This window comes from Chiloscyllium plagiosum, unplaced genomic scaffold, assembly GCF_037043375.1.
Source record: "Chiloscyllium plagiosum isolate Xiang-an unplaced genomic scaffold, Cpla_swu_hap1 HiC_scaffold_12, whole genome shotgun sequence".
NCBI classification, from domain to species: Eukaryota; Metazoa; Chordata; class Chondrichthyes; order Orectolobiformes; family Hemiscylliidae; genus Chiloscyllium; species Chiloscyllium plagiosum.
This window is the reverse complement of record NW_028270150.1, coordinates 32,617,659-32,635,100: the sequence shown is the minus strand read 5'-3', so window position 1 is coordinate 32,635,100 and position 17,442 is coordinate 32,617,659. Positions and strand designations below refer to the sequence as shown.

Genomic DNA, 17,442 nt, shown 5'->3' with positions numbered 1-17,442 from the left:
CCTAAAACTTCAGGTATAGCACCTCTGAGCTACACCTAAATTCTGCTTATCACGGAATCTAAATTGAGCATTGTGTTCATTCCTGGAGGGTTCATTTTAAATAATGATCTGAGTGAATGGGAATCATTGAACTTTGTGCAATGCTAGTGGGTAGCCAGATTTACATTTCTCCTGATTATTATTTCAATTGAATTGAATTTTGAGAGATGTTAATGGGTGGCCAATTTGCCATTATACTATTCACACTAGAGCGTGTATTATTGTTCTACCTTTTTCTTTTAGTTGCCCTATCAGTGAGTGAGGGCATCAGAGTTAAGGCCATCACTTGTTACTCCACCCTAAGTGCCCTTGAACTGTTTGGCTTGCTCGGCCATTTCAGAGGCACTGAAGCATCAACCACAATGCTGTAGGTCTCAGGTCACATGTAGGCCACACCAGATAAAGCTGACAGATTTCCTACTCTGAAGGACAACAGTGAACCAGATCGGTTTCTACAAATAAAAATCACCATTGCTGAGAGTAGTTTTATATTCCAGATTTTTAAATTTAACTTGAACCTGTGTTCCTAGAATGTTATCCTGGGCCTCTGGATTACCAGTCTAGTCACATTAACACTACGACATCATCACCCCTCTAAGTGTGTACCAAGTAATGCTATTTAGGTACAAATTTTCAGTACAACAAGGTAAGTGTACGGTCATCTGGATTTAAATATAAAAGCCCTTTATTCAGCCCAACTTTGCTTTTTGCCAAAGAAGTCCCTACTATGTTAAAATCAATGATAAGCACACCCTTTCTTTTTCCATGATTGCTCATGATTGTATATCTTAGATGAGTAGCTTTCGTTGTGATACACTGACGTTGTCCGGTATTGAATTCTCATTCAGGTAATTAAAGCGGTTGATGAAGGATATCGGCTGCCGCCCCCCATGGACTGCCCAGCTGCCCTGTATCAGCTGATGCTGGACTGTTGGCAGAAGGATAGGAATAACAGGCCGAAGTTTGAACAGATTGTCAGCATTCTGGACAAGTTGATTCGGAATCCCAGCAGCCTGAAGATCATTGCTAATACCGCAGCAAGGTGACTGGTTACTTTTTTAAAAAGTGCATTTCAATATCTATGACTCTGTTTACTGCTTTTTAAAATACTAAATCAAAGGGTCAGGAGCTGCATGTTGACACATATTAGTGGTTAATTCTGCAAAATTACATCATAATGTTGGCAAGGGTGAAAAGAGTTGGCCATTCTCTAAAAGGGATATAAGAAGCCATTTAAATAGCACACATAGTGATGTACACTTGACTTACTGACTCCTATTCTGAAGTTCATGTTTTCTCCTGCACCATTATGCAGAGAGTTACAAGCATGCAGTCGTGAGGAGGTGGCAATGAAAAGAATTTTATCCCACCTAAAATTTCATTATAACACAAAGTGGTTTCCTCAGACATCCTCCAGATTCCAGAATTGGCTTTGTTACTTCTCTGTTTTTGTGTACAATATATTAATTTAAGCTACAAACCACCACAGACACAGAGGCCTTAAGTGCACTGAACAAACACTTGGATGTGCACTTCCAGTGCTATATGCTATGGGATTATTGACAAAGAGTTGGAAAGTGGGGATTAAACATGTTATCATAGACCTTTTTCAGGTGGCACAAACACAATTAACTGAGCAGTGATTTTCTGTGCTTTTTTTTTCAATTTTTATGTTTCTATCAGAATCTATTAAAACAACTTTAATACATGATAAAAATGTTAAGCCTCAAATCCCAAATTGCATATTGGACTCCACTATTACTTTTGTTGGAATTCAAAGAAAATTATTTAAGGAGTATAGCAAATACATAAATGACGCTAGCATTAAGTGGATTCCCTTGACTGTAACAAGCAGCCTGGTGATTTGGTAATACTTAAGGTATGATATATGTGATTTAATGCCAGAGGCCCAACCTTGATCAAACATGATAATTAATTTGAATGTAATTCATTTTATAAAATAAACCATGAACAACAGTCTACTATTTCCCAATCCACTTGTGCATGATTAAAATCAGTGGCTCCTGATTGAGAAGGAGTCTTGTTTTGTTTACACCGATGCATTTACGGAAGCTGTGCATCATCAGAGATGAATGGCCCTCGAGGTAATGCATTCTCATATCATGAGTTGCTCCATCGGGTTCAGAGTCTTCAATTGGATGGAACCTCCAATCTGCTGACAAGTCTCACTAATCCTCAGCTAGGACATCTCTGTGATGTACCAAAGACTTAAAATTTGGAGAAATCATTCTGAATTTCAATACATAGTTATAAACTTTAACTCAAAGTTTCATATTAGAATTCATATTAGAATTTTACTCTTCAAGATTAATAATAAATATGCCATCTAAATAAATTATATGTGCACAATGTATCTTATCTATGTTCCTCTCCAATTATCTAAGTGTCCCAGTTTGTGATCCATTGGCATGGATGAGAGTTTCAGCAGAGCTGACATTGAGTGACGTTATAGAAATGTAAAGGGGTGATCTTAGATTGGCATGAAACAATGTTGAAAGCTCATCTTGGGATCAAATGTAGCACTAAAGTTGCAAACAGCCTCAATCTCAGACGGTAGCGTGGTATACAGTTTGGAGCAGGGGTAGAATCAGTAGCTTCAGTTATACCAGTATTTTATCAGAGGAGATTTCTCCCCATTCAGTTTTGGATCTTGTCTAAGCAGTCTGATAGATCTTAACTATTCTGATGCAGCCCTGGTTCAGTTGTGTATTGTACACTCTGTAAAGTTAGCTCATTCAAAACTGTCTAATCTGGTGTCTTTTATTTTTGTGTAGTAAGTTCTGTTCAACTATTCCCCCCTGTTGTCGCTGACCTATCTTGTTTCCAGCCAAGCAATGTCTTAATTTTAAAGTTTTCATCTTTGTTCACAAATCCTTCAATGGCCTCATCCCTCTCTAACTCTGTAATAACTTCTAACCCTCTAAAATATCCTCTATTTCTGGCTATTTATTTATTCCCAAGCATAATTTCTCCACCATTAGTGACTGGACCTTTAGTTGCCTAGATCCCAAACTTGTGGAATATCTCCCCTCTTTGCCTTACTTACCTCCTTTAAGACATTGCTTAAAGCCCAACTCTTTTACTAAGACTTTAGTAATCTGCATAATAGCTCATTTGTGGTTTGCTGTTATACTTGGTTTTAGAATGTTCCTTCCTGTGAAGCACATTGGGACATTTCATTTCATTAAAGGCACTCTATAAATATGTTTCCTTTTTGTTAAGCACTGGCTGCCCAAGGGTATCAGTCTCTCCATGGAATTTCCAAGTTCTGTGGTACTGCCACTTCCACGTGTGTTCTATACAGTGGGATGAGTCTACCTTCATAATTCCTTTCTAGAGAGGTTGCTTCTTGATGCAGGGTCCAAGTAAGTTAGTGTAACTCTGGCAAACTTTCCTAAATGCAGGAGCCAGTTGAGAATGGTGTTTCAGTTGGTGCCATTATGAAATGGGGACAGAGGGAACTTGGGTTTTGTGAAAGTTCGATACTCAGAGGTCATTAAAACCTTTCATGTTCAATGTTCAGGTTTCTTGTTAAGAAAAAATGGTTCACGATCTGCTGTCTCTTCCTTCTCCTCCCGCACACACACACACACACACAGACGCACACACACTCTGACATCCTCAGACTCACATATATACGCAAGCACACACACACACACAACATCACCTCAGAACTTAGAATTGGTGATTTATGAAAGGCATTAATAGCCTGCTAGGAAACAGCAGGACAGCAACTCAGCTTGTAACAACGGCAGAGAGTAAAACACACCTAATTTGTCTGTTCCTGTATGAACTAATAGGATGCATGACCTGGCCAATAAATTGCATGGTCGAGGCCATAGACAGGCATCTGGATCACATGCTGATGCATGCAACTATTCCGGAATATCTCCGTTCCTGAGATCTCGCACTGAGACATCACTGACTATTCACAGTCAGATCCAAATTCCTTTAGATTACTAAATTGTCCAGATGTCCTCCCTCAGGAGAGAAAAAAACAGCCAGCATCTTTGCAATCACTGGGGCAAGGTCAAGAAGAGGTTGGGGAGAATTGTATTCTCTTGGAATACACTAGAAATCAGTAATTTTAGATTTCATTCATAAGTTCAAACAATTTCAGCCTGAGCTCCATGTCCTCTGCAGAAATCATTTAAGTTGCTGTATGCTGCATTCCTTTCTATCAGTTACTCAATTTACAACAAAATCAAATTGACTTGTTAAATTTCATTATCCATTGTTCAATCATTTATGAATATTTAAATTTTAATTCATTTTCCTGTTTCAACACCATTTGTTAAAAATGAGAATTGACACTTGCATTTTACCATGCAAACCCTTGGCGCACACGGATGAAATTTCTCACTGTAATGTTTATAAAGCTATTGTTAATAAATGAATTAATTAGGGAGAAAAGCATGTGCATCTGCTATAAGCATATGAACATTGTTGATAAGTTTCCTGCCTGCAACTTCCAGGCATGGCAGTGCCCTGACAAAGCTAAATACATTTCAGTTGAACTGGAGCAGCAGCAAGTTTTCTTTAAACTGTTGCAACACCGACATCACACGTCTTGTGAGTAACAACATCAGCTTGATTTTCCTAATGCTAGAAGGGGGATGAGTATTCATTGTTGCAGTTAACATTCTGTAACAGGAAGCAGGATTTGTCTTTTATATTCCTGTTATTGCTCCACTTTGCAAAGAGTTCAGTTTGGTATCTCTCTCACTCTCTGCAGTTAAGCTCACTTGCATTCCACTATAGAATTCTTTTTGATACAAGAACCTGCAAATAGCTATTAGCAGTAAACAGTTCAACCCTAACGAGAACAAACCCACATAAACGAGACCTTGGAAACGGTGGGGTGCCAGAAACAAAATGGAATAGGGTTTCTGGTATGAAGTTGTTGAAATCAGTTTTACATCCTGAAGGCTATGTGTTTAAGTGGAAGATAAGACACTGATCCCTTGTGCTGAGCTTCTCTGGGACACTGCAGCAGGCATACTAGAGAAATGTTAACATGAGGGAGATGGTATATTGAAACAGCATGTGAATGGAAGGCTAGATTGTTCTTGCGGATGGAATAAAGGTGTTCCACAAAGTAGTCACTCAGTCTGTTTATTCTCGCCAGTGTAGGAGAGACCTCATTATCGGCAGTGAATGCAGTCAACTAGATGGAGCGATGTACAAGTAAATTGTTGCTTCACCTGAAAGGTGTGATTAAGGCCTTGGACAGTGATAAGGAACTAGATAAATGGGTACATCTTACACCTTCTGGGACTGCATTGGAAGTTGCTACGAGGGGAAATGAAGAGGTTTGGGAGTGTCAGAGGAATGGACTCGGGTGTCATAATACTCAGTAATATTGAGTACAGAAAACTGAATGGCCTGGAGAGAGTGGATGTTGGAAAAGTGTTTCCATTGGTGGGAGAGACTAAGAGCCAAGGGCACAGCCTTAGAGAAAAGGGAAGACTTTTAGGAACGGAGATAAGGAGAAAGTTCTTCAGACAGAGAGTGGTGAATCAATGGAATTCACTGCCACACAAGGCTGTGGAGACAGGTCATTGAATGTATTTAAGATGGAGTTTGATAGGTTCTTGATTGTCAAGGGAATCGAGGGTTACGGGGAGAAAGTGGGAGAATGGGGTTGAGAAACTTATCAGCCATGTTTGAATGGTGGAGCAGACTCAATGGGCTGAATGGCCTAATTTCTGTTCCTATGTCTGGGAATGCTGACATGCAGTATTGGGGATAGAAATCATGGGTTTCACTGCTGGCCCTGACTCAAACAGCACTTAGTACTGGTTATTGAACCTTGATAGACTCACCTGTACTGAGCTATGCTGATGGTGGAGAGACGAGGAAGATCTGTATGGTGGTAAATGTTGGAGAAATAATGGAGGACAATGATGTGGCAGCAGGGCCACGGCTGCACTTTCTAGGAGAGTCTCTATGACAAAATAACTACTGAGGTTACAGTTACATCACTCAGATGATATCTCAGCGACCTTTGAATTCATGGGTGAATCTTATTGTTCTTCTGAGAGTGAGGGAAAGGGGTAAGGGCAGAAGTGTAGGAAATGGCTCTGGCATAGCTAAGGGCTCTGTCAACTGTCATCGGGGTTGGTTGGAAGTGGTAGTGGCTTTTTCCGACACAGTTAGCAAATGGTAGCAGAGATAAGTTCTAATGGGAGCCTTTGAGGTGATGAAACTGTAACCTCATTAGTTATTGTGTGGTAGAGATTCCACTAGAATGTGCAGCTCTGGGCAGAGATACCTGCTGGAACATCATTATATATACAGCATATTGTTATAAAGACAAGTCTTGAAGCTTGGCTTAAGCTGATGTGAAGAACAGATGAGTCCACAGTAAAACACTGGTCATTCCACATGAATAGGATTTCTGTGACTGAAAGTGATAGCAACCAATGGGACAACACCCAATGGTCAAGAAACACCCTTTCTCTCCAAACAAACAGTAATTGTACAGCTGGTAGACACAATATATGGAAAGTATGATGACCTAGATTCAGTTAGGTCATCAAACTGATGTTCCATTGTACACTCAGCTTAGAATTTGATAAACAAAACAACCCCACCTTGCAAAGCAAATTGGCCACTCATATATACATTAAGGCATTATCAAGATACAATCAACATTTTTTTGTATATGCCAGTATATATTGTATACACAACTGATATATTTATTTTGATTTATTGTGTATAATTGACCTGAGATTAATGTGAACAGCATGCTTGTTGCAAGATCTGAAATTAAAACTGAATTACTTTCCCTCTTTGTGAAATACATAAAGAGACAGATGGTTGCTGACTCAATAGACACCAGGGTTGGCAGAAGTTACATGGGCACTGTGTGCTGTATTCAGGGAGCTGTGGATCCATACGTGGGTCGCAGTTGAATATAATTCTCACAAGCTGTAGGAACCATCAAAAGCTGTCCTGAATTCCAACAATTTCATGTTGTAGCACTTAATATATGGCCTGTAGGAGGTATTTAATGAATAATGTAGGCTTTTGGAAGCAGAGAGGAACAATTCCATTTATACAAGGGCCATCATTAATTACCCAAGACTTTCTCTGACTACATAAATATACAGGAGAAAGTGAGGTCTGCAGATGCTGGAGATCAGAGCTGAAAATGTGTTGCTGGAAAAGCGCAGCAGGTCAGGCAGCATCCAGGGAACAGGAGAATCGACGTTTCGGGCATAAGCCCTTCTTCAGGAATGAGGAAAGTTTGTCCAGCAGGCTAAGATTTCACCAGTTTCCTCATTTCCCCTCCCCCCACCTTGTCTCAGTCAAATCCATCGAATTCAGCACAGCCTTCCTAACCTGCAATCTTCTTCCTGACCTCTCCGCCCCCACCCCAGTCTGACCTATCACCCTCACCTTGACCTCTTTCCACCTATCACATTTCCGACGCCCCTCCCCCAAGTCCCTCCTCCCTACCTTTTATCTTAGCCTGCTGGACAAACTTTCCTCATTCCTGAAGAAGGCCTTTTGCCCGAAACGTCGATTCTCCTGTTCCCTGGATGCTGCCTGACCTGCTACGCTTTTCCAGCAACACATTTTCAGCTACATAAATATACAATATAATCTCTGATGTAGCTTGTTTTAAATTAAACCTATCAGAGCAGTTTTAGTACCCCACCCACATACTGCCGAACAAATCCCACCACTCCAGTCATGCGCCAGACCAGAACAGCACACATAAAAAGCACATTGTTCTTGTCTGGCCCCAAGAGCATGATTATATGCTTTATGTTTCACATTGCTTGTAGGACTTACATTTTGAAGGATTGTGTAAAAAAAAGTTTTTTCATGTTTTGTGGACAGCTCTGGAGTGGTTTCTTTGAAAGTGATCATTAAAAGTTAAATGTAGACATTGGAGTTTTTTGGCAAGTCTTCCTAGACATCCTATGACCAGTGATAACTGTATTCTTGACTGTAAATGCTGCCTGGTGGCGATTTCGCAGTGACTGGTTTGGAGAGGTGTTTGTTTCTCTGGTTCATTTGCAGAGAAGCCAGCTTAGAACAAGCTGAGTTGGAGGAAAGTTGCTTAGAACAAGCGGCCCAGCTGATCACTCTCATTTCTGAAAAGAAAACCATCCACATCATTTCAGTGTGAAAAATATTTGTTCCCTTGAAGAGTGATTAAAATAACATCTCAAGATTGAGCAAGTTGCATTTGAAAGATGTTAGAGGCAATGATTTTTGATTAGTGACTTGTGCATGCATTGTACAATATGAGTAACAACACAATCTGGAATAAACTATGCTTTATCCTTTTACCTTCAAGAATAACACATTGATTTTTTTTGAGAAAACCAATTTCTGCAAGAATATCTCTTTATTCTTCTATTTTCCTAAAGAGAGAGAGAGAGTGTGTGTTTATACATTTATGGGTGGCACAGTGGCACAATGGGTGGCACAGTGGTGCACTGGTTAGCACTGCTACCTCACAACACCAGGGACGTGGGTTCAATTCCCGCCTCGGACAACTGTCTGTGTGGAGTTTGCACATTCTCCCTGTGTCTGCGTGGGTTTCCATCGGGTGCTCCGGTTTCCTCCCACAGTCCAAAGATGTGCAGGTTAGGTGAATTGGCCATGCTAAATTGCCCGTAGTGTTAGGTGAAGGGGTAAATGTAGGGGGATGGGTTGCTCTTTGGAGGTTTGGTGTGGACTTGTTGGGCTGAAGGGCCTGTTTCCACACTGTAAGTAATCTAATTCCATATTACTGACTCTGCACGTTATCCAATAAAGGGACATCTTTATTGAGTAAGTGTTCTTTTGATGATAAGCCCATATCTATTTATTAATAAATCTGATTGACAGATTTTTTAATTTAAAACCTGATACAGATAAATACTTAATGAGTCTTCTTGGTAACTGAGAAACGATTTTTATTTTATGTTGACATCCTTGCAGTAGTGGGACGAGAGCAAAGATGCACTCCCCCTGCCTGGGTCAGAACAACTGACCAGTTTAAATGATCCAATTGTAATCCTGGTCCAGGTCATAGGCTGTAGTTATGACGAAAGGGAGAAATGTTGAGATAATATCAGACCTCTAAATATATGTTAAGTTGCCAAAAACAAGCAAACTAATCGTTGATACAATTTGAGCCAATGAAGCGGTCAATTTTTATCTAAGTATCCTGGGACTGGTCAAAAATAACATTTCATCATTTCCTATCTGCAGCTATCCTGATAACAATTGGTCTATATTTACTGACTCAACGTTATAAGTGTATAATTACTGTAAAACTAATTCACATTTGACTGATTGGAAACAAACAAACATTAGCAGATGACAAATGAGTGATGATTCATGACAGTTGACATAATCTCTGTAAAGGTCTCAGACCAAGACAATAAAGACTTAATTGAAGTGTTGGGCTCACTGCTTTGTCTTTACTGGAGTTGGATAATCAATACATCTGAGAAGATTGTAATCCCTCACTTCAGGAATTGAAATTCATTTAAACTGTGCATTGATATTTATCATTGCATCTTAATCTGGACCCACAGTCTCCAGGGAATAATGGCTAACCCACCAGAAATTTCCAGTAATGTTAGTCTGTGTGATGAGGTTAACTTCAACATCTCAATGCTGTAGGAAAATTCCAACCTCCAAATGAAGAGCTTTCTGTAGCCTTTACAAACATTTAAACCTACTTTCTGCTGTCAGACAATATAAAGATCATTTAAGGGAGGAGGGACTTAATTTTATATGTGATTGCTTTTACTCAATATTATTGATGTGAAGGTGCTGGTGTTGGATTGGGGTGGATGAAATCAAAAATCACACGACATTGGGTTATAGTCCAACAGATTTATATGAAACTGCAAGCTTTCAGAGCCCTGCTCCTTCCTCAGGCAGCTAGCTATTTGGGGAGGAAGCAGGGTCTCTGAAAGCTTGCGGTTTCAAATAAACCTATTGGACTATAACCCAATGTCGTGTGATTTTTGATTCAGTATTTTTGACCTTTCCTGGTTGGAACCTCACCAGTCAACCAAGCTTTCGTTCCAATCATTTGTAATTTATCAAGTGAAGTCTACCCTTTTTCTCCACTCCCATTTTGAGATAAGCATTGATGTTTCCTGGGAGCCTTGTGTTTACTTCCAGTCTCACTTTAACTGTCGTGATTGAATAATGCAAAACAGGCTTAAAACCTGCTTTTCTTTCCCATTGAAGTCAAAGAAGAAAACCAGAAGTTGTATCAAGTGGGCTGTTGGTTTGCTGGTTGCCTATTTTCACTCATTACAGTTTAATGACTACTCTGACTCTCTGTGAGCGAACAAAAAAATAATTACACGTATAGAGCTACTTTCATGCAAATATTACATCCCAGAATTCTTTCTACCCAGTAGACACTGCTGAAAGACAGCAGCCATTTTTCGCACAGGTGGTTTCCACAAACAGCATCGTTATGACTCAATAAGCTACTTTTGTGGCGTCAACTGAGGCCTCAATAATTTCGATTTATATTTAGACTTTATTGTCACATGTACCAAGTACAAAAGTACAGGAGATTTCAATGTCACCACTCTGGTGTCTTCTTAGGTCCAAGTAACTAGCTACAAAAACTTAAGAACAAGGTGTAAAGAAATAAGGAGCAAAGTTAAACATTGCAGTCACTCTAAAAATAGTGTAAAATATAAAGAAATAAAGTTAAAGCCCTTCTTAGTGTTAAGTCTAAACTAAAAGGAATAAAACTAAATGTTCAACTATAATAGCCAGACCACCAAAAGTACCTCTCCTGCCCTTTTCAATATAGTGCCATCAATCGTCTCTGTTCACCTGTCAGTGTGGAGAGGCCTTGCTTTAACATCGCATCCAAAGGACAGCGTTTCTGATATTGCAGTATTGCCTCAGAACTGCACTGGAATATCAGCCTTAATTTTTTCCATTCAAGTTCTGCAGCGAGATTTTAACTCACTCAAATCTCTTTCATTTGCACTAATTTAAAATCAGCCCCAGTATGACTTCAGTACACAACCTTCTGATGAAGGTAAAAGTGCTGCCAAGTGAACAGCTGAGAGACAGTGGGAAGAATTGATAGTCCTTGTAAAAGTTTTTGGTGCATCTGTCACTCTTCTAATTTCACACCTTGGAGTGTGAGAAAATAGGAGGTGAAAGATAGGCAGCTGGTACTTGCTTAGGTCAAATAGGTTAATTGACTTTTGTTAAGGCTCTCCTGCAAAATGACCAGGAATCAGGCAGTTACAAGCATCATCATTCTGCAAATGTCCTTCGTCATAGGAATTAATCTGCAATTGTTGCAAGGGTGTTGATTGCCAAAGTTATTAAGGCCTAAAAGGGATAGTCCATATTGAACACAGCTCCACTGTAGCAGCAACATAATGCAGTACATCATGCATATAAAGTTTAGTGATTATAACGCAGTTGTCATTCAAGCAACCATGAAAAGAGATGCGAGGTTCAGTAATGAAAATAAATTATTTTCTTGTTAACTAATATATGTTATGATATATTAAGTGAATTTCAAAAACGTAAAGCCCAATTTAGTGGACATTCATAATTGTTTCAGTTGCATAATCCTAGCTTCTTTATCACGTCCGACTTTGCATTGGACCAGAATAAAAGGAATAAATTTCTTCCATCAGAAATTCTGTCTCAATTTATCTGCAACCATAGGTAAATCTTTGATCTGTGGTGAAATAATCTGAAATTATATTTTCTCAGTGCACTGCCGTTTTTAAAATTTCCATTAAAAACAAAATGTCTTTGGTTTCTTTTAATATATAGACTGCACTGTCTGGTCATGTTTAGTTGACTACTGATTCACCAGGAAACTCATAGGTGCTGCAAGGAAGGAGACCCAAGGATGGATATTAACTCCCAGCACAAATTGTCTGAGTGATAACTGAGGTGAATGCTTGACCCACCATCCCTCTGCAAGGGGTGGCTGGAACGATTTTAACTCCCAGAAGTTCACTGCATAGGCCCTGGTCAATCTCCCACTCATGCAAAACACTGTCTGGTTGGTGAGTGGGGGCAAAAGTTTGGGCAGCATGAGGCCCATAAGGATGGTTTCTTGCATTCAGGTCAGATCAGTGATGTTAAAGGATGTCATAGGGAGGCAACACCCAAGATCTCCTGTCTCTTGTGAAGCAGCTCTGTTCCTCCGAATCATGACGGAGCAAGAAAGAAAGAAAGTGTCATTTTCCTATAGGCCTCCACTGATCTCGAATCCAGTTGATGCCTGTGGTCTGGTGAAGAAGCCAATTTGGCTTTATTGTCTAGGCTGTCATGAGGTAATTATGCCTCCCTGTGAGTGGATGACGTGTAGCGCGACAGAAATCGCTTCATTTGGAGATTGCAATTTTCCTCGGTTTCTGCAGCATTGAGATTAGATTAGATTCCCTACAGTAAGAAAACAGGTCCTTCAGCACAACAAGTCCACCCCAACCCTCTGAAGAGTAACCCACCCGGACCCATTCCCCTACATTTACCCCTGACTAATGCACCTAACACTATGGGCAATTTAGCATGTCCAATTCACCTGGCCAGCACATCTTTTGATTGTGGGAGGAAACCAGAGCACCCAGACATGAGGAGAACGTGCAATCTCCACAAAGACAGTCACCCTAGGTGGGAATCGAACCCGGGTCCCTGGCTCTGTGAGGCAGCAGTGAAAACCATTGAGCCATTGTGCCACCCGAGATGTTAAGGTTAACCTCATCACACAGACTAACTTTACAGGAAACTTCTGGTGGGTTAGCCATTATTCCCTGGATACTGTGGGCCCAGACTGAGTTGCAATGACCTGCTGAGCTTTTTCCAGCGCACACTTTATTGTCTCTACCGTCTCCAGCATCGATAGTCGTCACTGTCTCTTAGTTGCTGCGAAGATTACTGCAAAGCCTCTTCCAAGGATGCCCACCTTGAAGAGGTTTTTCTCCTCCCTCTACAAAGCTGTCAGAGTGTCTCTTTCCAACTAGCTCCCTGTGACACATTTTAAAGGCAGACCCTGCTTTGCCACTTGACACTTAAAAAAAGTAAATTAGCACTCCAATCCATTCAGAGATTGGAGGGAACATATTGTTGTATATATTTAGCATCTGCATTCATCTGACTTCCACTGGGTAGACGGCTTCATGTCAGTCAGTTCCAGCCTGACATCAAATTCCAGTCTCAGTTGAACAGGTCGATTGGACTTGTCACGTTGACAGGCAGGGTCTCTTACTTACAATGCACTAAAAGTCAAGGGATCCAGTTGAAAACAAAAATATTGGCAGTGGCTGATGGGGGCATACCACACTGCTTGGTTTTCACATTGTTATTTGCGATACACAGTGGGCAACTGAAGGTGATGGAAAAGTCCATGGACAACACCCAGACTATCCTGTTGCATGTTCCAGTTACAAGGCAATGACGCGACATAAACATATTTTAGTTTGAAATTTGTATAGTCTTGTGGTGCTGTTAATGTCCCCATTTAGATCCTATGCTTCAGTAGAGCATAGGTTGTTTGGCTTGTTTCTGGTCTGGTGATTGCATAATGGTCTGTCAAGCCTTAATCTAACAGCATGAACAGATGAAGGCAGAATGATAGACAAATTCCATGGTCGTGTTTAAAACCTGCATGGAGCCTTGAAGTCCCAGCTGTTGCTAGTTGTTATTTTCATGCATAATGCTCTGTAGTTATTCCTGCCTTCTTTATTTCCTTCCAATTAGGCCATCAAATCTCCTGCTTGACCGGAGCAACACAGACGTTACAGCTTTCCGCTCTGTAGGTGACTGGCTTGATGGTGTCCGGATGGGACAATACAAGGATACCTTCTCAGGGGCAGGGTACAGCTCCTGCGACATGGTGGCAAAATTGGCCTCAGAGTAAGACAACTTTTCTTTTTCAGCAGCAATACAACATTTTGAAGAAGTTAAGCCAATGTTAGGAATACATGTTAGGGTCTAGAAGTGGCATTGTACTCAAATGCACTCATCCAACCATGGGTGTCATATCAACCTTAGTTTTTCAAGCTTTGTGTAAGACTAACACCAGGGTAATTAAATCTTATTTCACTTTTGAGGTTTCCTATCTGACACAAATGAATGAAATACTATTTCATAGGCGAGTAAACATCAATGCTTTAGGTTATGCATTGCTGGAAAGAATTGAAGTCAATTGATCACTTGTGTTGCTCATGTGATATAGTTTTCTTTTAAGAAATAAAGATCTCTCAGGATTTCTGATCATTCAACAGATTCATTAAATGAGTGAGGCAGAATAAGGGTACACATGAAGAAGCATTTTGTGGTTGTTTGATGGTTAGAAAAATAGCAAATTGACTGTGGCCGTGATTTGGATGATCAGCAGTTTAGTCTGAATCAGAGCTCGGAGAGTGCTCCAATCAGGTCTGTGTTCCGTAAGACCATAAGATGTAGGAGCAGAGGTAGACCATTCATCCCATTGAGTCTGCTATCCATTCTATGAGATCACGGTTGATCTGATAATCCCTAACTCTCCTTGAACTTAAGGGAATGGAGATATAAGCCATACCAGAGGGAGTTGCCAGTGTAAGAAAGAATAATGACTTGTTATGGACTTGGACATAAAAGGTGGAGTTGGGTTGAACAGAAAAATCAAGGTGAAACAATGATCAAAGGCTAGATGTGGTTGTGATTTTGAAAGTGCAATTGTTAGTAATTTGGGAGGTTGTTTTGTTTTCCAGTGGCTGTTGTGGAAAGAAGTAAAGTTGGGGATATGGAAAGGAGACCTGGCAAACAATGATAATAGAAGTAGATGGTCTTATCTGTGAATGATATGATGGGTCTAGCAAGACAATCTAAAAAAGCAAAGTCATGGGGGTGACTGTGAATATGGGTAGGGGATATTCAATTGAGGAAGAGATGCAGTCGGATAAGAAGCAGTGAACTCAGAGGAGGGAGAGCCTGATGAATTGAGATGCAATTTGAAGATCGCAGAGGTTGAAAAGTTATGCAGTGCTGAGGCTGAGGAAGGAAAGCAGTGAAGATGCCTCAATTCAAAATAATTATTGTACATGGGAGAGTGATTGAGAATAGTTATTGATTGAGACATGGGATGAGTCAAATGTTATGAGGTTGAAGCAGAAACGTGCAGTTCAGGTCAGATCATGATGTCATTGAATGAGCTGAAAGACCTACCTCGGATCTGATCATCTGACATGAGGAAGGGAATTGTTTAGATGCTCAAGGATGTTTCCAGAGGAGAAGGTGACCAGATCAAGGTGGGACTTGGTGCTCAGTGTCACACTTCCACCAAGATGATCTTGACAAGGCAAGTAATGAAAGATGTAGCCAGGGTGCAAAAAGTTTATTAAAGGGAAAGATGTTATCATCCATCATCCAAGAATGTGTTAATGCCGTAATGTTTATGCAGTTATCCACAATAAGTTCATGGATGGCATTGAGTTCACAGGCATTTTGGAGAGTGATGTATAGAGGGTTGCTGAGAGCTAATCTGCTGGCAGAGTCCATAGGGTCAGTCGTGAGATGGATGAGTGAGACAGGAAGGAAAGGGATTAGCAAGATTACTGCACAGAGGGCTCACTGAGTGAAAAGGTAGATGAGGGTGTGGGAGGGGACAGTTGAGAATGTGCCAGTGCCGAGGTTCCTTCCTGAAGATGACAAAACAGGCAAAGAGGGAAGCTGTAGGCCTATCTAAAGAAGAATTGAGCCTGGAATGATGACAAGAGAGCAGAAAGAGTGCAATGTACTGTGGGGTTGGGGAAAGAGTGCAGTGTACTGAAAGGTTGGGGAAAGGAATTGGGAGAACAGTGTGACTAACAACAGAATAAATGAAAACAGATAATAGAATTGTGTTCAGGAAGAATAGAACAAAAAAGGCTCTTTAAAAGAAAGAGGAAAAGTGAAAACAGGTTGAAAAACTACAGTTCATAAACAAAACTAGATGGGAGATAACAGGTGACCAAGGTTATAGTTAGAGATCTCAATGTAAGGTGATTATAGTACAGGGTGATGGAGTCATCATGAAGCATTGACAGGCTACATTCAAAGCAAGATGGAATAAGCAATGTCCAGAGAGACTTATTGAGGACACGCTGACAGGTGTCCCTGAGAAATGAGGATGCAGGAGGTGGACAGAGTCCATTGCAGGATGGAAAATTGATGGTAATGCTGCAGGACACCATAAAATCTTGAGACAAGTTGTGGGGTTTCATTGACCCAGGTGAGAAATTTTCGGATCAGGAACAAACTGAAGCTGAAAAGTAAAAGATAACTGTGGTCTTAACAGTCTCAGCAGGAGAATCAATTCCCTCAGTCACAGAGAGAATGAAAACTGATCAAAGTTTACCAAATATCACAAAACGAAACATCAGTTCAGGATCAGAAGTTGGATTTAAGTGTAGTCTGGAGCAATAATATCACCTTGATGTTGAGAAAAAAACTGGCAATTTGGTGCAAGTTTGAAAGAAGTTTTAAATGTTGCTGAATCTTTCCAGAGCTCTCAGTTGAAAGAGGAGCAGCTGATTATAGAAGGAAACAGAATCTTACAGTGCAGCTATTCTCACATGGTTGGGGGAGTCCAGAACTAGCGGGCAATGGTTTAGGGGGAGAGGGGAAACATAGAAAAGAGGCCTAAGGGGCAACTTTTTCAGACAGGTACGTGTATGGAATGAGCTGCCAGAGGAAGTGGTGGAGTCTAGTACAATTGCAACATTTAAAAGGCATTTAGATGGGTATATGAATAGGAAGGGTTTGGAGGGATATGGGCCGGGTGCTGGCAGGTGGGACTCGATTGGTATGGGATATCTGGTAGGGATGGATGGATTGGACCAAAGAGTCTGTTTCATGCTGTACATCTCTATGACTCTATACCCCGAAGTACTTGACAACCTGTGAACTACGCTTGATGTTTAGCCACTGTTATTTTGTAAGGCTGTAAAGGCACACAGAATCTTGTGCTGCTTTTACTGTTTCTTCATTAATACAATCAGAGGGCAGCAGCACACATGCACAAAGGTATTAAAATGATGTCATGGTTTATACATCAGCCAGTTTGTGATATTGGGCACAAGGGCCATGAAACTCTGAACAAAACAGCTCGAAGTGCACAATTAAAGCACCAAGTCCTGTGAAAAAATGTCAACTAATTGAACAGTACATTCCAATGAGAAATGTAAACTATAATAGAAAAAACAGCATTCTTCATTGAGTGTAAAGCTCCCTGTTTAAAAAAGGTACAAACCATTTACAAAAAAAGGTTGATTATTTGAATGCACAAATTTGGCTAAATGGCTATGATTTACTTGAGATGGAAATGTGTTGCTGAAAAAGCGCAGCAGGTCAGGCAGCATCTAGGGAACAGGAGAATCGACGTTTCGGGCATTAGCCCTT

At 40.5% G+C, this 17,442-nt stretch overlaps 1 protein-coding gene across 3 annotated transcripts in view; it reads left to right on the top strand.

Annotated features, from left to right (window-relative positions):
• epha3 (eph receptor A3) overlaps positions 1 to 17,442 on the top strand; it is a 245,408-nt gene that overhangs the window by 216,067 nt on the left and 11,899 nt on the right. For all 3 annotated transcript variants that reach the window (XM_043701197.2, XM_043701195.2, XM_043701196.2), the window contains 2 exons: positions 888 to 1,081; positions 13,780 to 13,935. In XM_043701197.2, the coding sequence (XP_043557132.2) occupies positions 888 to 1,081; positions 13,780 to 13,935 (350 nt within the window). The remainder of the gene's footprint in view (positions 1 to 887; positions 1,082 to 13,779; positions 13,936 to 17,442) is intronic.